Source organism: Vanellus vanellus (genome assembly GCF_965231255.1).
Source record: "Vanellus vanellus genome assembly, chromosome: 1".
NCBI classification, from domain to species: domain Eukaryota; kingdom Metazoa; phylum Chordata; class Aves; order Charadriiformes; family Charadriidae; genus Vanellus; species Vanellus vanellus.
The window spans coordinates 21,154,452-21,173,621 of NC_138905.1; the positions used below are offsets into that span (position 1 = coordinate 21,154,452).

Sequence of the window (19,170 nt, forward strand, 5' to 3'; positions counted from 1 at the left end):
GTTTGTGGACTGACTAAAAAAAAACTCAAAAAAACCGACAAAACCGAGAAAGCTGAGGCAGGCAATGAAGCCTGGGACAGCACCGGCTATGAAGGCACTACGAAGAAAATGTCCTTCTTTGGACTGGGGGAGAAACATACAGAATGCTCTCGACTTAAAAAACAAAACAAAACAAAACAAAACAAACAAACAAAAAAAAACCGCCCCCTCCCTCCCCCCCAGCCGGCCCGTACCCCTGTTCCCGGCCACCCCCTGCCCGCTACCCCTCCGCCGGCCGGCGCGGGGGAGGGCAGCCCCCCGCCTCCCTCGTCCCGCGCCCCAGCTAACGGCCGTGCCACGCGGCAACAGCCCCCACCCCCGCGCGCGCGGCGGGGCGGTTTAACGTTCCTCCCTCTTCAGGCCGCTGCGGCCCGGGGATGTTTCAGGACGGCACCGCAGCGTCACCCGCCGCTTCTGAAAGCCACCGGCGGCTGAAGCGCACCCACCCCCCCCGGGAAGGCGGCTGCCCAACCCCGCCCCGCTCCCTCCCGCCACGCCGCAGCCACTGGCCGGGGGCGGAGGGACGGGTCTCTCGGGGAGAGACGGGCGCGTTGGCGGCCGCCCCGCTCCCCCTCAACACCACCGTTACCTCCCGCCGCTCCCGCCCCGCCCCGCCCGCCAGCCCGGGCACAGCGCCCTCGACTCGGCCCGGCCCGACCCAGCCCGGCCCGCACTCACCGCCCGGCGCCCACGTGGCCGCCCCACAGAGGGCGCCGGCAGCTGAGGAAGGGGGGAATGTGGGGGGAGAGAGAAAGACAGAGAGCGACAGCCCCCTCCCCACGTGACCACCCCTCATCCCCTCCGGCCAGCCATATTAGGTGAGGGCAGAGCACGCCCCCGGCAGCAAAAGGGATGCGAGGCAGCAGCCAAATACAAATGGCGGCCAGATCTGAAGCCCCTGCGGAGCTCGTGCCTGCCCGCTTTCATGATGGCAGCACGCGAGGCCGGCAGGCATTGCTACACCCCACAGCTCCCTGCCACGCCCCCCCCTCCCCCTCAGATCTATGCTCACGCGGGGGGCTGCTATTGGGCCGGAGCGTGGCGAGCGCTGATTGGACCACGTTCCTCCGCTTCCCCGTACCTCCGCCAACCAGCACTTGTGGATGGAGCGTGTGTGGGGCTGACGCGGAAATCTGAATGGAGCTCGCGGGCCGGTTGCTACGGGGGCGGGGTGAGCGCGCTGCGCGCGGCCGGCGCTGCCGTCGCTGAGGCGGGCTCGGTGTGGCGGCTGGGACGGCCCCGCTCCCTCTCCCCGCGGCTCCGCCGCGCCTTCGCCATGGGGCCCGGCCCCGCGTCTCTCCCGGGCCGGCCGCCGCTGACCGTGGCGCTCTGCGCTGCCCTGTTGGTGCTGCTGCCGCCCTCCCTGGCCGCTGGTGAGCGGCGGCGCCTGGCGTGCTCCACCTGCCGGGGCATCGTGGACAGGTTCAACCAGGTGGGCGGGGGGAGCGCAGCGGTGGGGAGGCCTCGCTGTTGGGGCGGGGGGTGGGGGCTCCTCGGTGAGGAGCCGGCGCGGCGGCAGCGGCGCAGGCCGCTCCGAGGGGCAGCCCCTGGTCTGCGGGGCCGTCAGCCGCAGCGGGCGCGGAGGGGGGCCGGGCCCGCCGGGCAGCCGACGGTGCGGCTCCGGGGCCGACCGGTTCTCCGCCCCGCAGCGCCCGAAGGCCCTCGGCCAAAGGCCGGTAGCGGTCCCGGCGGTGGTCGAGCTGACAGAGGGCGGGGCTTTGGTGCCGGCCGCGGCGGTCCTGAGGCGGGCAGGTTACACAGCTCCTCCAGCTCCGCTGTCGAAGGTGTTCTGGTGCTTTAGCGCAAAAGGACTGGCTGTAGTGTGCCCGGCTCCTTGAGGAGTGCTGGTGGCAGACATCGTCCCCTAAAATTCTGCGGCTGTTGCCCCTTTCAACAGGCCTGTGTTGTGGCACAGTGAATTCAACGCAGGCAGCAGGGGGCTGCTTCGGCTTGTGACCGGTACTCAGCACTCTCTGTACGTATATTCACTGTTGTAGGCTTGGTAGATCGCCCAAACTGCAGAGGTTTTTTGCACAGTATGATTTGATAGGCACTGGCTGTGTCTTGGCGAAGTTGTGCTGATCGCAGTGAATTGGGATGGAGTGCACCCTCTGCAAGTTTGCCAATGACACCAAGCTGTGTGGAGCGGTTGACACACTGGATGGGAGGGATGGTATCCAGAGGGACCTGGACAGGCTTGAGAGGTGGGCCAGTGCCAACCTTATGAAGTTCAACAAGGTCAGGGCAGTCCCATGCACAAATACAGGCTGGGCAGAGAATGGATTGATAGCAGCCCTGAGGAGAAGGACTTGGGGGTATTGGTTGACAAGAAGCTCAACATGAGCCAGCAGTGTGTGCTCGCAGCCCAGAAAAACCAACCACATCCTGGGCTGCATCAAAAGGGCAAGGCAGGTGATTCTGCTCCTCTGCTCTGGTGAGACCCCACCTGGAGTACTGCGTCTGGCTCTGGAGTCCTCAGCAAAAGAAGGACGTGGACCTGTTACTGTGGGTCCAAAGGAGGGCCACAAAGATGATACGAGGACTGGAGCACTGCTTCTGTGAGGACAGGCTGAGAGAGTTGGGGTTGTTCAGCCCGGAGAAGACTCCAGGAAAACCTTATAGTGGCCTTCTAGTATTTGAAGGGAGCCTACAGGAAAGATGGGGAGGGACCTTTTACAAGGGCGTGTGGTGTGATAGGATGAAGGGTAATGGCTTCAAACTGGAAGGCAATAGATTTAAAATGGATATTAGGAAGAAGTTTTTCAGTCTGAGGGTGGTGAGACACTGGAACAGGTTGCACAGGGAAGTTGTGGCTGCCCCATCCCTGGAAGGGTTCAAGGCCAGGTTGGATGAGGCTTTGGTCAACCTGGTGTAGTGGGAGGTCTCCCTGCCCATGGCAGGGGGGTTGGAACTAGATGATCCGTAAGGTCCCTTCCAACCTAAACCATTCTATGAATTATCCTGTTGTATGGTTGTGCGTTTAAGTTACACCGTGGTGAAGACTGGGCTGTGTACTGTCAAAACTGAATAAAGCAGAGGTCCTGATCAACTGGTTAATAAAGTTCCTGAGAACTTAAAGGAGAAGGGTGTGTACTTCCATACATGTATGTGTTTTGACATTGTTGTGGTTTGGGCCAGACTGGCCACTGAAACAATCGACAGGTGCTCTCTTTTACTTCTTTCGCCTTCAGAGAAGGGAGAGCATCTCCCTTCAGAGAGAGAAGGATGAGAAAGAAAAGTGAATTATGAGTTTGTGTTTTTTTAAAAAAACCTATTTTTAATCAAAATATTAATAAAATAATAAATAAGAAAATAATGACATATGCAAAACCGTATTGAACAAGGCGTTGTTTATGTGTTAGGAAAATTGATTCATGTTGTGCTATCACCTATGCTTTCTCACTTATAAGTAGCAGTTTCTTTCACTTGACAATTTGATCAGAGGCTTTAGTGCTTTACCGAAGTTTCTGCATGGCACTTTTCATATAAGCATTTACTATTGCCATTAATTTTTCTTGGAAACAAAACCTATGTAACTTACTTTCTTTTGGTGTTTTTCACTTGTAGGGATTAGCAGATACAGCTAAAAAAAACTTCGGTGGTGGAAACACTGCTTGGGAAGAGAAGACGCTGTCAAAGTATGAGTCCAGGTAAGCTGTCTCAGTACTTCTCATTTGGCTACATTTCATGTCCAGTGTGTGCAACCTCACTGTTCCAGTGTTTGTCTGCAACTTAAATATTTTATGTTGCAGCTAAGGTTTCATGTATCCAAGCCTTAAATTCTTATTGATTAAAATATAGTAGATAACACTGTAAAGTAAAGATTACAGTAAAGACTGAGACCTCTTAATTAATTCCTTTATTTTCTTGTTTCTGAAAACAACAGGCATTAATACTGTTATTGGTCATAGTATTTTTCTATTTACCCATTGAATTCCCCAAATAATGATCTTAAATAATGGTCAGTAGTTAATTGATTGTCACAAAAGGTGTGGAGTACTGCAGTACTTGTTTTACAATTAAAGCAGTATCTGCTCCCTAGAGTTGTTGCTATTTCAGTGCAAATGGAAAACTAGAAGAGGTGCAGGTTACTGTACTCTTTTGTATATATGTTTGATTACTGAGCAAAGTGATCTGATATCTATCTTCCAAATTTCAAATTTACTTTTTAATCTTAGTTGGAGCATTGACATGTAAGGATGGGATTTCTGAACCTCAGTTACTGTGAGCTTCGTGGGCTTGTGTTGTTTTCTTGTTGAACATAGGAGAAAAATATCGCACTCCAAATTTGCTGGGAAGCTAAAAATCTGTCAAACCTACAATCTGCAAACATAATAAATTCAAGCAAGCCAAAGTGGTTCTTGTGGTCGCACTTCTAATTTTTTTGGTTGAAGTAATGTTCAGTAGTTCTTTATTTTGATATTTGCTTTGTTTTAGAACAAATTCAGAGTACGCCATAAACTGATAAAGTATTCTAGGCTGAAGTTTAGCTTTTCTGTCGTATGTTGAGTGGTGTCAAATGTTTAATTTAAACTTATGACCTTCCTTCTCTGCTTGTAGCGAAATTCGTCTTGTAGAGATCATAGAGAATCTGTGTGACAGTAGTAACTTTGAATGTAACAACATGGTAGAAGAGCATGAGGAACATATAGAGAAATGGTGGTTCAAACTGTAAGTAATACTTTTTTGTGGAGATCTTTGTGTGGATAAGTTATCTAAGAGGATGAGCTACTAATGTTGAATCTTGTGTCTGAACAATAGCAGCAGAGTAATTCTCCATTATCCTTCAAGAGTTGCCATTGGGTACAGCTGGGTTCAGGCTCACTCTTAATAGCATGTGCCACTGTACTGTGTACTTTTTTATTTTAAATTCTGGAAGTGTTGCACCAAAACATCCAGTCTGCCTTCTCATATACTGTCTGGTCAGTTACCAGTGGAGTGTTGAGGCAAACTAACATTGGAAAACTTTGAGGTTTATTACCCTTTTTGTTTTCCTTCGTCATAAAACTGCAAGTGACTCTTTGGTTTTTGTGGGTTTTTTGTCTGTGTTTTTTTTTTTTTTTTCCCCGAAAAGTTATTTTGTCCTTCTGTCAATCAAAAAATAGTTGATAGTAATAATCTAGAATTTGGATCTCTTGAGGATAGTAGTGTAGCAGCTGACTGTTCTACCTACCTTCTGAGCTAGCCTGTGATTTCTGTTATAACTAAGGTTTTCGTATACCACTATAAAATGTAATTAGTGCAAGGATGGCATTGTAGCATTTAAATCTCTTAAGACCTCTGCTTAATTACAAATCATGTTTCTTCTAAGTATTTTCTACTTCTTTAGATTGTCACCACTACCAGACAGCTAGAATTCTATAGGGTGAATTACCATTATACGACTTCATCACTGAATAAGGATTTTTGATAACCCACTTTGCTCTTAATGACTGCTTTATTGCTTTATTCTTTTACCTAACTATACAGGATTGTGTGTATGTTAACATGCTAATTGAAGAAAGGTGAGCTATGCAAGACAGTGAACTAGCTCATTCTGTGCCACTGTCTTAAATTTCCAGAACTGAAAGAAATAGGTCTTAAAATAGAGAATTAGACCAAATGATTAGTGCAATTGATTAACTTTTGCCTCCTGTCCTTTAACCTACAATATCAAAATGTCATTCAGTTTCTGTGGTATTTTCCAAAGACAGTTTCTTTGTCCATGGATGCCTTGGATATTTTTTCACTATTTGTTACGTTACATGCAGTACTCAGTAAATTTACATTTCAGGGCCTGAGCCTCGGAGTCAATATGGTCAGACATAATATTTTAGAAAGAGAAGCTATACATGCTTCAGGATTTGCTGAAGATTTCTGCCAGACTACAGAATTTATAAACCTTTCCTTTATTAATGTTTTTGAGATATCAGTATCAACATGATATTGAGATCTGTGAATTGTCATTCAGAACTGTAGTAGTCCTCATGCTTGCTTGAAAATAGTACCTGGGGTTTAATTGTTAGTTGGAGGTATATTCTAATGCTAGAGTAGCACATAACTTAATATTAAAACCAAAATTCTTCTAAAATAATACTTGATTCATACCAGAAAAAAGAAATTTTAATGGTCACCCTGTCATGGAGTCAGGTTGGCAATAATTTGAGCAAATGTTAATATCTGTCCTGGGCTATCTTCTACATAGTTGAGATAGACACAGCAGTTATCTTTAAAAGGAAGACATAAGCAAGACTGTCTAAACTATAGATAAGACTTCTCTAAAAATAAGGTGGTTTAAAAAAAAAAGGGGGGGGGTGTATCAAGATGATATTGAAGTGATTTTATTTTTTTTATTTTTCATAAATGTCATCTATAAAAATTGAGCAGAGTCTGTTCAAAAAGTAAATTCATGTCGAGTTGGAGGACTTCTAGAAATTGGTTCCTGAAATAAGATCATCTTCAGAACAACAAAAAAAATTCTAATCTGTCACACACAATATATTTTTCTGCTGCGTTGTGCAGGTGTAAGTTGGCTTTTAAAGAATCTTCATTCTTTTTATTGATAAATGAATGTCTTTCATATACAGAAAGAAGAAGTATCCTGATTTGTTTAAATGGTTTTGCATAGAAACAATAGAAGTTTGCTGCCCTGCTGGAACTTATGGACCAGATTGCCTTGGTAATTTTTCTTTTGAAAAATACAGTAGCAGATAAGTTCTTTTTACCTGTCTGTTTCAGTCTTTCATAAAATGGACAAATACATGAAGTATGATATTTTGAGACAGCAGCTGCTGAATAGTATATACCTGCCTGCTGCCTGGTAGTTAGGTAGCTGCCTTCTGAGCATCCTGCCTGAGGAAAAGTCTTCTGGGCATGAAGTAATGTACAAAGCTATCAAGGGCGCTTATGTGTGCAGAATCCCTCTGATGTGGATGCGAACATCCACACCTGACACATACTTAAAGGCTCTCCATAACATCAAGTCTGTTGTTTAGCTGGCCTTTCAGAAACTATGTAGACAATAGTCCTTGACTAGTTTCAAGAGTAAAACAGCCAAAATGCTGTTGGGCATTAAATGAAGACATTCACAACCGAGGATTTGTTAAAAAAGCAATAGGAGAAATTGGATAAAAATAAGGTCTTTGATGGAAGAGTGATAAAGGAGGTATTTTGGCCCCTGAAGTTTGTATAATTTATGGATTTCTAAAACCTTGCAACTTGTTAGAGATCACCTTTGGCCTCTTATATTGTTAAAAATGAATTGTCAATTCCCAATATTGATTTAAATGATTGCTATTAAGTTTTTCCAACTGCCATATGAACATTCTTAGAAATCCAGAATAAAGATACCAACTTTAGCCAGGAAGCTAGGAAAACAGATAAAATTCTAAGCCACGGTCTTTACCTAAAATTAAATTTATAACTGAACATTCCTGGAGATTGTTTTGAGTTCCTCTTATGTTTGAATATGTTACTGAGTGTTCCTTGTTGCAAGCCTTTTGGTTGCTCTCAAGGTAAAAAAGATTTTGGAAATTAAATCCTGGTTTAGTGTGACTACATATTTTTAATTATTTTTTTATTTATTTTTTTAAATTAAAAAATTTTTTTTTATACATTTTACTGTCTGTGACTTTAGGTGCTTGTGGCTGAGAATAGGAAGTTATTTCCTTTAACATCTGATACATATTTTTTTTGATTCTTTTTAGCTTGTCGTGGTGGATCAGAAAGACCTTGCCATGGAAATGGCCACTGTGACGGTGATGGTACCCGAGGTGGAGATGGCTCATGTAGCTGTAACAAGGAGTACACAGGAGATTTTTGTTTGGACTGTTCTAATGGTTACTTCAATACCTTGAGAAATGAGACACATTCTGTTTGTACAGGTAATGAAGTCTTTGACACATGCTTAGATCTTTGTCTTCCTTCAGTATTTGTAAACAAAACTAGAAACAATTTAAACTGGCAAATTTAAAACCAAAAATAGTTACAGTTTGGTCACTCAGCTTTAACCATAAATGACATGTCAGTCAGTTTGGTGGAGTTCTAAGGATTTGTTAAGTCATCCTTCCAGAGAATCCTTGATTTTAATTTTTTTTTTTTTCTTTCTGCTTTAAGTTAAGAAGCAGAATTCATCTTTGTCATGAGGGAGACATAAGGGAAAGCAAGCTTTGAGTCCCCATCTCCTTGTCCCGTCCTCCCCTCAAGTACTGTGCGAAAATCTTGAGCTGCAGTTGCTGCATAGTGGATTACTTTGAAAGCTAGGTTTTCCTTATGTCTCGGAGAAGCTTAACTGGAGTCAGTGGGCATGGAAACAGCTGATTTGTACTGTAGACTACAAAGATGCCCGTTAAGTATGTCTAAGCTTAATTTTGAAACAAAGTCAGGTCGTAGGAATAAACTTTTTCAGTTGATCGGATTTTCATCTGGTTTACATCTTGAATGAGACTCTGTCGCAACCAAAGCCTGACTGTGGGGTCTAATAAGTTTTTTTTTTTTTAAACACTATGTATGTTGGGTTTTTATCTGTTTGTGTAGTCATTCTGTATGATTTGTTTTATACTACAGTTATATAAATGCATATGGTATATATTGCATGTTATATACGCATGTAATATATATATATTATGCACATACAACTGGATTTCTTGTATGTTTCCTTGTGAAGTTCTTCAGTTGAGTATCACTTAACATGTTGCCCTGATAGCTACTTGCAAATGAAGTAGTTTGAGGATTCATTAGGTGAGAGTGCTGAGTCTGTGCTGTCCCAACCCTGGGCGGCTGAGCAAAATTTAACTTCTTGAGCTCCTCTTCCCAAGTATGTCAGAAATTGGACCTGCTACTTCTAGTCACTAGAATTTCCTGGCACTGTTTCAAGTGGTACAGATAACTAATTGTCAGGTTTAGCTTTAGGGTTGTTGGTTCGGGGTTGGTTGGTTGGTTTGTTTGTTTTTGTAGGATAGAGCTGCATTTTTTGTAAATATCACCATAAAGTCAAGTTTTAATCTCATGAATGGCAGGGTTAAGCTACTCAAATATGATAGCTTCCAGTGAATCCTAAATAAGGTTTTCTTTGAGAATTTGTGTCCCCAAACTTGTCTTGGAATCTCCCAACAAAGCTCAGATTGTAGTTTTCTCTTATCTCAGCCTGCCACACTGCCTGTAAAACTTGTACTGGTTCAAGTAACAAGGACTGCCAAGACTGTAAAGAAGGCTGGATTAAAAATGAAGAAGCAGCTTGTGTGGGTGAGTAATGCTAGGTTTGAAACAGGTTTTGCAGCAACATTGGCTAAAGATATTAGATGACATCTTATCGAGTTTTATAGTATTTTATGGAAGTGTTTTGTCAGTTTAGATTTCTATAGTCTTTCTTCTTGACTTGTTTTACATTGCAGGAAAGCAGTATTTCCTCCCCACTGATCGTCTGATGATTATAGTTGTCTTTATCAAACTGTTCACTGTGTATCTTTGTTATTTAGTGGAATACAGATAGCAGCAAGTGGAGCGTTCCTTTTAAGATATGTTTTTTGCATTTATTTGAATGCTAAGGAGTGCTCTGCTCTTGATTTAACTATTTTGTAAACAAGCTGACAGGAATCTTCCACTAATCTATGTATTTTGTAGTAATTGCACAATTGTCTTACATTACTGTATGTTTAGAATCACATTACTGTGTGTTTATAAATGCTTAGCCCTAATAGAGTTCAAACATTTCACGAAAAGCCAGCCATACTAACTTTTCCTGTTACTGGGGAGAAATACCAGGAGGCATCAAGCTCAATGCTTCCTCTAATCTCCTACCTATTTCTAGCTTAGCGTTTCTCTTGGTTTCTAGGAGATCAGTATGGAATACTTAAGGAAAAACACAAATACTAAAAATATTCCCACATGCAGGAATGCACTAGGGGGGGAGTAATATATTCTGTTTAACTGGTTAAAGTACCTTAACATAATGTGTGGAAACGCTGTCTCAGAAGTTATGTGAACACTGCTTCTTTTGAATAGTGCTAATGAGAACGAGGATTTGAATTGTAGCTACTGCAATACCTGCTTAGGCAACTGTTGAGCACTCCAAGAAGGTTTTTAAGATGCTCCAGTATTGTCCGCTGTACAGCTGTTTTTTTCCAAATAATCTTTGCAACTGATCAAGTATAGTTATAGGACAAGGGGTAATGGCTTCAAGAAGGTAGATTTAGAATAGATATTGGGAAGAAATTTTTCATTATGAGGGCAGTGAGACACTGGCACAGGTTGCACAGAGAAGTTCTGGAGATCCTATCCCTGGAAGTGTTCAAGGCCAGGCTGGATGGGGCTTTGGGCAACCTGGTCTAGCGGAACATGTCCCTGCCCATGTCAGGGGGGTTGGAACTAGATGATCTTTAAAGTCCCTTCCAGCCTAAACCATTCTATGATTCTAAATTAATTGAGTAATCGGTAGGAATGATGTCTGCAGCTACAGGATGAAATAGACAGCAAGGGGACTGAAATATCCTTTCTCTGTCCAAATTTTTTTAGTCGTGAGTACTGTTGTGCCCTTTCCTTGAATTCAGACTAGCATGTTTTTAACTTCCCTGGTAGAACTGGTTTTCAGCTTGGCTGGTCCTAACCATAACTTGGCTTTCTCCAAATTACTATGTGTAGAAAAATAAGCACTGTATGCATGTGCATTTGTGTAATTATTTTTTTTAAATACCGTTAAGTTCCATAGCTTGGTAATATAGGAGTAGCAAAGTCAACAGTATTCCAGAAGAGCAGTCTTTCTGCTTATTTTTTATGCTATTTGCATAAAAAGGATAAATGCATGAAAAACTGACTTGAAAATGACAAGGATGGCAGGTGTTCTGGAAGCTTTATTTAATTTTATTTCTTGAATTTCTGATATGTCTATTATTGTCATCACAAAAGGTCTTCTGAGGGTCAGTTTTGATTTGTTTGAGATGAACATAACAGTATATAAGTTACCATGTTACTTTTCTGTCTAACATGTTGCATATCTGATCCTAAACTCATTGTAACAATTGCCTTCAAGGCAGTCAGTTTCAGTTCATAGCTTCTATGGGACAGTTCTTACCATGATCTCAAAGCATAGCATTTAAGTATTAATCTTGCTCTTTAATAATAACTTATTTTAGGTAACTCGTCACTTTTTATCTTTCAGATTTAGATGAGTGTGCTGCTTCTCCTTGCAAAGATCACCAGTATTGTTTAAACACAGATGGATCTTTCTCATGCAAAGGTTTCTTTTTAATCTGCTGTTGTACTTTATTGTCTAGAGACCTAATCTAATGCTAGAAATAATGCTAGAAAGGGCGTGATAGCAGGCGCTTAGGACCAGACCACATTGTACTTACTGGGCGTGGGGAGGGTTTAGGCCTATTGTATGAGGAAATCGGGAGATATCTGGTTATTTCTACTCTGCTCTCATGGGACCCCACCCGGAGTGCTGTTTGCAGCTCTGGGGCTCCCAGCATGAGCAGGTGCAGAGGAAGGCCGCAAAGATGATGGGGGGGCTGGAGCACCTCCCCTGTGAGGACAGGCTGAAAGAGTTGGAGTTGTTTAGCTTGGAGAAGAGGAGGCTCCAGGAAGACCTTATGGCAACCTTCCAGTAATCAAAGGCGGCCTACAAGAAAGATGGGGAGGGACATTTTATCAGGCAGTGTGGTGATAGGATGGGGGGTATTGTTTTCAATTGAAAGAGGGTAGATTTAGATTAGATATTAGGAATAAATTCTTGGCTCTGAGGGTGGTGATACACTGGAACAGGTTGCCCGGAGAAGTTGTGGAGGCCCCATCCCTGGAGGTGTTTAAGGCCGGGTTGGATGGGGCTTTAGTCAACCTGGTGTAGTGGGAGGTCTCCCTGCCCATGGCAGGGGGGTTGGAACTAGATGATCTTTAAGATCCCTTTCAACCCTCAAACTATTCTATGATTCTGTTATTTCTTGTATGGATAAGCTAAATGACTTTAAGGGTGGTACTTTAAATTTCAGATATATGAATTTTTATGCTTAAAATATTTTTATCCTTAGCATGCGATGCCAGCTGTGTAGGTTGCACTGGGGAAGGTTCTGACAAGTGTAAAACCTGCGCATCTGGATACATGAAGGAAGATGAAAAGTGTACAGGTTGGTGGATTTAGCAGTACAGGGTAGAACACCAATTAGCTTGCTCTTGTTAAGCCACGCTCAGGATCTGTTAAGTACATTCGTGTTTTTTCTGATTCAGTCTTCATGACTATCAAAATTAATCCAGTCAATGTGGTATTAGCAGCAAAGACTTTATAACTTCCTTAATGTTTTTGAGTTCATATGCATGGCAAGGGTTAAAGGTAAAACACTCCTGCAAAAGGAACAAGGTATTTTATACTGGGTTCAGGAAACAAATATGAGTCTCCTGTCATTAGAATTGTGTGTCTCTATTCATTTTCCTAACAGAAAGGCAGGGATGTGATGTGGATTCTGTTGTCTTTCTGTTAACCCATTAATGTCCAAGTTCAATTCATAGTGAATTATAACATGTGAAATGGCAGTAAAAAGTGAAATTGGAATTTCCATGTGAGGAAGAGCAGAAGGTACACACAATCTTAAGTAGCTGTTAACTATGACGATGTAGTATTTACAGGCTCCCTTACCTTTAGTTGTACCTTGATGTCATCAATAGAAAATTACTATGGGAAATCTTCAGTAGGTTAAGACGAGTGCCATTGCTTAATTCATTTCTCCACATAGGGGTTTGCAAAACAAAAAAACCCAGTACTATATGAATAAATTTGAAACAGTCTAAATCGTGAAGAACCATAACAGATTATTTTAACAGCAGAATGCTATCACAGCAGCATTCTGCTCCTCACTGTTTTTTATATTTGAATAGAATTTTATTTATATGACTGAGCACAAGTAAGTTTTATAACAAAATAATAGCAGTGGACTCTTTCTTTCCTACCTCTAGATATAGATGAATGTAACCTTCCTGAAAAGGTCTGCATGAAAGAGAATCAAGACTGTGTTAATACTTCAGGTAGTTTCAAGTGTGTATGTTCAGAAGGATTTGAAGATAAGGATGGAACATGTGTTCAAACTGTAAAAACAGGCAAGTGGCTGTTTCAAAATACACTATATTGACAACTTGGAGGTGTATTTCTGTCTAAGGATCTAGTAGTTTGTAAACTCTTTTGTATAATTTCTCATCTTCCTGCAGCTGTGGTCCGTGTCAAGTAGCTTGTGGTGTAGGCCACATTCTGGCATGCATGTTTTCTTGCTTAAAGACAGCGTGTCCTGTTCTTGTGTTGATTTTTTTTTTTTTTTTTTTTTCTTAATTCAAGGTTGTGTTTGTAATTCACTTAAGTCTCCTTCATTACATAAAGTGAACTAGTAAATTATTGCTATCATAAAAAGGAGGTCTTACTCCTCCCCACTCTTTTCCTTTATCGTTAATTCTAATGACTTAAGGATTTATCTGATTGCATGCAAACTGCTTCAACTCCCTGAAATCTCAGAAAACTAAGCAGAATCCTTTTTTGCTTGATAAGTGAGCTGAATTTGTTTATTTTGTAGTCACACGAGTGCCAGAGCTGGTATGAAGGTGAATATGGAGAAGACATCCACCTTTCAGTAGCAGGGAACTGTTTAGCTTGACTTAAAACTGTACCTTCAGTCAAGAAATTAAAGTGTAATTTGCTTTATTATGTATGATATGTTATAGACAGAATTACATTCATTAGTGTTTCATTACCGTCTAGGCCTTTTTTTACAATTCCAAAGTGAAAGACAGGATTATTTTGCAATAAAGGGTGTAGGAGAATAGATGAGAGACACTTAATTTCATACCTTTATTTTCTTTCTACTTCTTAGCTTGTTTGTGGGTTTTGTTTTGTTTTGTTTTGTTTTTTTTTGTTGTTCCCTCCTCCAAGACCGCTTTTTCATCTTGTACTAATAAATTCTAAGGTCTGTGTAGTATTGCTACTCGGGGCCATTGAGCTCAGACCTTATACTCTTGAGTACTCACTGTTATTAGTCCTTTAAAATCAGTTATGTACTTTTCCTGTGCAGATACTCAGGATATAAATTACTATGTTTTTTAATGTGGCCTGCCATTTTATGAGAATAAAAGCAAAATGAAAAGTTGACAAATTGACTTAGCTTTTTTCTTAGATTAATGCTTTTACCGATATAATAAAATTGCTTTGCTTTTTTGAAGGCTGTTTTAGCAGCTGAACTGAGCAGTTTGCACTATAGAAAATAATTCTGAGTAATACTTGCTTTTTGTGTTCAAATACCAGAATTTCTTTTGACAGTTCATGTGGAGAGGAGAAAGTTCACTGTGAATAGCTGAAAACAAAAGCTTAGAATAGAAATAGCTGTGCTGCTTTTCTCTTCCACTAACAATATCATACCAGTTTATTTGAAATGTTTTGTTTGCATCTAGGGGGAAAAAAAAAAAAAAAAAAAAAAAAAAAACAAAACAAAACAACCCAAAACTATAAGATTAGACTAGGAGGATGGTGCAAGAACCTTTATATATGGCTTTATTTCTTCTCTGTCTTGATAAATATGTTTATTTGAGTTTCTCTTTAAAAAAATCCTACTGTCAAAAATTATATGGTATAATTAATAATACATTTGTATTCTAATTACGATACTTAATTTCACAGGAGAGGAAGTAGAGAGTGAAACAACTGAGCCTTCACCTACTGGACATGATGACTTATGATATGCATTCAGAACCAAAAGACATTCCTATCTAAAGTTTTAAATTATTGGACTAAGACCCTGTAGCTGACATACTGTGGAAATGGTATTAAGTATGCAGGTTGCCATTAAGATTTTTTTTTTTTTTTTTAAATGGTGATAAACTGCTCTTTAAGCTGCATTTCTTTATTCTTAAATGCCACTTTTTATATAACTCTTTACGAACAGCACTCTAAATGGGTAAGTATAAAATTTGAATTAACATAACATTGTACCCGGCAATTGTAAACAATTTGCAGGTTTCTCATTCTAGTGCCTACTGAAAACTATCATCATTTGGAAGGACTTAGTTGCACTTCAGTCTAAATTTTTCTTGATTTATGAAGTTTGGTGTTTCTTGACATGTAAATATCTCTGTAACTGAAATACAGCTTTTAGAAATTGTCAAAGGGAATCTCTTTGGGGGGAGGGGGAGCACTGTTCCCTTAAACAAAATAGAATGCATAATACTGCATTCAATAAAGATTTATTTTGTTGGTATGTGCCTTAAAATTTTTTAAGATGTTGATACCTTGCTGTGTTGTCATGTCTATTTTTCACTTGGGCAGTGAAAAAAAGAGAACGGGAAAAAAAAACCCAACAAACAGAACCCACAGACAAACAAAAAAAAAACCAAAAACAAACAAACAAACAAAAAAAAACCACAAAACCCCAGAACCTTTTAAGCACTGTATTTCAGTTCAGCACTGAACTCCAGCACTCAATTGTGCTGGAATGTATATGGGAGGGGAAAAAAACCCACAACACCAAAAACAAACAAAAAAAAACCCCCAAACTCACAAATGAAGAAACAACAATCCCCCCCATACACACACTTTGCTCTAAAGGAAGAATTATGTCAAACAACATTCCAAAGGTAGGTAGGTGAGTCATTCTTCCAGATACTTGTATTAAGTGTGTAAAGCAGTTTATACAGTGATCAAAGTAGGTTTGGCTAACACCTACACTCAGTGGCTCACAGTTGTTGTATGATTACTCTCTAGAATTGATGAATACATGACTTTCACTACAGTCTACTGATGCATGTAATAGCTTCCTGTCTTTTTCAGAGCAAGCATACTACAATCAATTTCTCTTGTTTCTTGTACTGTTTCAGAGGGAAAGCTAAAAAGCATAGCATAGACACAACTTCCTGTGTGTTGTCCCAAAGCTTAAAGGCAAGTATAATTTTAGCAAGAGCTAAAATTGGTATAATCTGCAGGACTGTCACAGCTGTAAATAAGCTCAGGACCATCCAGGTGCAGTGTTTATGGTCTGATAGAAATTAGTACAGTTTGGAATACATTGAGGTAGTGTATACAGGGAAGATAAAGAGGAATTGAATAATAAGCTGAAAAGGGCATACCTTAGGCTTGACTGTGAAGAAGTTATAAACAGTACCCTGAGGTAAGTGGAAATAAAAAGGGTATGAATAGGAATGACCTGTTGAGCAGTGAAGGCCAAACACCTTCTGTATACTTCTGAAGACTTCTTTGTTCCGACTAAGTCACAGTTCAGTTTGTGAACAGTGCATATAGGATTTGTGTGTGCAATAGATATTTATGTGAATATTGTACAAAAAAAAAAAAAAAGGATTCTGTTGCATTCTATGTTAAAAGCTGTCTAAGCTGATCTTGTGGTAGTTTAAATACTTAACACTGTTGGGTATCTGTTACAGTTTTCTTTAAGTTATTTTCATTCTGCTGTTATATCTAGATGTTTCTTAGTTTGCCAGTCTGAGAATGAAAGCTTTAGCGCTTTCCCAGTGATAATTGCCAGAGATGGGCCTATATGCCATGTATCTTGCAAGTTGTAGGGTAGGTGTTTTGTTTAAAGTGCTAAATTAAAAGAAGGAAAAAGTGGGCAATTTGGAGAGCAGAGGGAGTACAACTAAAGGACCTGTAGGGTGTTTTAGTACAAGTGTAGCCAGTTATGATAATATTAGGCCTTAAGGCTCTTATAGGAGTGTAGCTTGTCTTTGCTGCTTCATCATTGACGCTTAACTTCCTGGTGTTCCAGATGATGGTCCAAATGGTCTGTGTTGATAGTAATACGAAATATCAGTTCTGTTTAGAAACTGCCATCAACTCATATTCAACAGAATTGTCTCTCCAGTACAAACTCTTCTATTAGTATTTCAAGCCTGAAATAATGCTTGCTCATATGAAGTGGAACTTGTTATTCCAAGTTCCCTTCCAGTTATTTGGGACTCTGAGGGGGAGGGTGTACCTGATGAGTTTCTTTACTGCAATGTGGAAGTATTTACTTTCCATTTCCTTGCCCTCCAAGCTCTGGACAAAAAGCCCTAACTGAATTGGTCCTCGTTAAGCTCAATTCTGGGATGAAGTAATGAAAAACAAAAACCTCAAGAACTTGTTTTTCTCCGGTGATAGAGAGGAGAAGCTTTTCCTAGCCTGACCTGCGAAAGTAATGAGAATAGTCTGATATAACCAAACTGTTGTTCAGTTCTGGAGAATAATGTTTTTGGCTTTCCATTACCACAGTATAATCACCAGAGTGTTGTTCCCTAGGAAACATATGGACATGGTACCTGGGTAATAGGAATCACTAATACCTTTTTCCTCAATCCTCCCACTCCCCCACCCCCCAATTATTAGCACCTATTGCTCTACATTAAATTATTGTGGATAAACTTGATAAGCCAGAAGTCCAGAAAGGTGGATTCAAATATTTAGAGCTTTCTCTGAAAGAATATTGACCAAGTTATGTACTTGCTAAATATTTAACGCTATACTACTGTTTCATGTCCTTTCAATGCAGTTCTCTTTTTACTCATTTTACTCATTTTACTACTTCAGACTGTAATTACTGCTCTGTTTTAGAGGTTGGAACTAAAAACTTTTGACTGAATTTTTCTCCTCCCCCTCAACCCCCCCATCCCCCTGCCTTGAATAGAGTGGGGATCAGACTCTTAGTTGTCTTGGGTTTTGCTGCTCATAATCAGAATGAGTACTGAAGGGGATGGGGGAGCTGGATTTAAACTAATAAGCCAAAAGTTGCAATGAAGGTAAAGTGCTTTGTGTTAACCAAACTAGTCCAGGATATGCTTTCTACTGTATGTTTTTAGCACTAAGCTGATAACAAGTGAACTGTTCCCATTAAATTTTTCATTACATTGTAAGGAGATGTGGTAATGCAGTACAAGACTTTGTACTTATGGTTGCCTGGAATTACAGATTTTGTAATCTGTGAGGCCTGTGTGAATGAACAAGGAGCTTCTGGACAATCAAACAGAAAAAAGGAAGCCTACAGAGTGTGGGAACAAAGACAGGTAGCCTGGGAGGCATACAGAGAAATTGTGCAAGCAGCTAGGGATCAGGTTCAGAAAGATAAAACCCAGACAGAGGTAAATCTGGTCAGGGCGTCAGGGGCAATGGGAAAGCCTTCTATAAGTATATCAGTGACAAAGGGAAAACCAGGGAAAACGTGGGCCCACTCAGGAAGGAAATGGGAGACCCGGTCACCCGGTACATAGAGAAGGCTGAGATACTCAATGACTTCTTTGCCGCAGTCCTCACTAGGAAGAGGTCTAACCACACTGCCCAAGTTGCAGAAAGCAAAGGCAGGGATGGGAAGAATGAGGGACCACCCACTGTAGGAGAAGACCAGGTTTGAGACCATCTGAGGAACGTGAAGGTGCACAAGTCCTGATGAGATTCATCCATGGGTCTTGAGGGAACTGGTGGATGAAGTTGCCAAGCCACTATCCATCCTATTTGAGAAGTCATGGGAGTCTGGTGAGGTTCCCACTGACCGGGAACCCACATTTTTAAAAAGAAGGAAAACAGACCTGGGGAATGGCAGGCCAGTCAGTCTCATCTCTGTGGCTGGCAAGATCATAGAGCAGATCCTCCTGGAAACTCTGCTAAGACACATGGAAAATAAGGAAGTGGTTGGTGACAGCCTACATGGCTTCACTAAGGGCAAATCATGTCTGACAAATTTGGTGGCTTTCTACAACAGCATTACAGCATTGGTGGATAAGGGGAGAGCAACAGATACCATCTACCTGGACTTGTGCAAAGCATTTGACACCATTCCACATGACATCCTGGTCTCTAAATTGGAGAGACATGGATTTGACCAATGGACCACTCAGTGGATAAGGAACTGGTTGGACGGTCACGCTCAGAGTTGCAGTCAACGGCTCCATGTCCAAATGACAAGCAGTAACAAAGTGGTGTTCTCAGGGGTCAGTACTGGGACCAGTGCTGTTCAATATCTTTGTTGGTGACATGGATGTTGGGATGGAGTGCACCTTCAACAAGTTTGCGTGGAGTGGTTGACACACTGGAGGGAAGGGATCCAGAGGGACCTAGACAGGCTTGAGAGGTGGGCCTGTGCAAACCTTGTGAAGTTCAATAAGGCCAAGTGCAAGGTCCTGCACGTGGGCTGGGGCAAGGCTGTCCAC

At 41.5% G+C, this 19,170-nt stretch overlaps 1 protein-coding gene across 1 annotated transcript; it reads left to right on the forward strand.

Moving 5' to 3' along the window:
- Positions 1-1,158: 1,158 nt before the first annotated feature.
- On the forward strand, positions 1,159-15,245 carry CRELD2 (cysteine rich with EGF like domains 2). The gene is made up of 10 exons (XM_082489102.1): positions 1,159-1,471; positions 3,607-3,689; positions 4,600-4,710; positions 6,606-6,697; positions 7,725-7,901; positions 9,163-9,261; positions 11,174-11,251; positions 12,042-12,137; positions 12,961-13,101; positions 14,663-15,245. Exons 1-10 carry the CDS (start codon positions 1,316-1,318, stop codon positions 14,719-14,721), a joined length of 1,092 nt encoding a protein of 363 aa, XP_082345228.1. The 5' UTR covers positions 1,159-1,315; the 3' UTR covers positions 14,722-15,245.
- The last annotated feature ends 3,925 nt before the right edge of the window (positions 15,246-19,170 follow it).

Bases quoted from the DNA above. Each gene is read 5' to 3' on its own strand.
- CRELD2 (XM_082489102.1), top strand. From the start codon at position 1,316: ATGGGGCCCGGCCCCGCGTCTCTCCCGGGCCGGCCGCCGCTGACCGTG. The intron at 6,698-7,724 runs GTAATTTTTCTT...GATTCTTTTTAG, and splicing joins TTATGGACCAGATTGCCTTG to CTTGTCGTGGTGGATCAGAA. The intron at 7,902-9,162 runs GTAATGAAGTCT...CTCTTATCTCAG, and splicing joins GACACATTCTGTTTGTACAG to CCTGCCACACTGCCTGTAAA.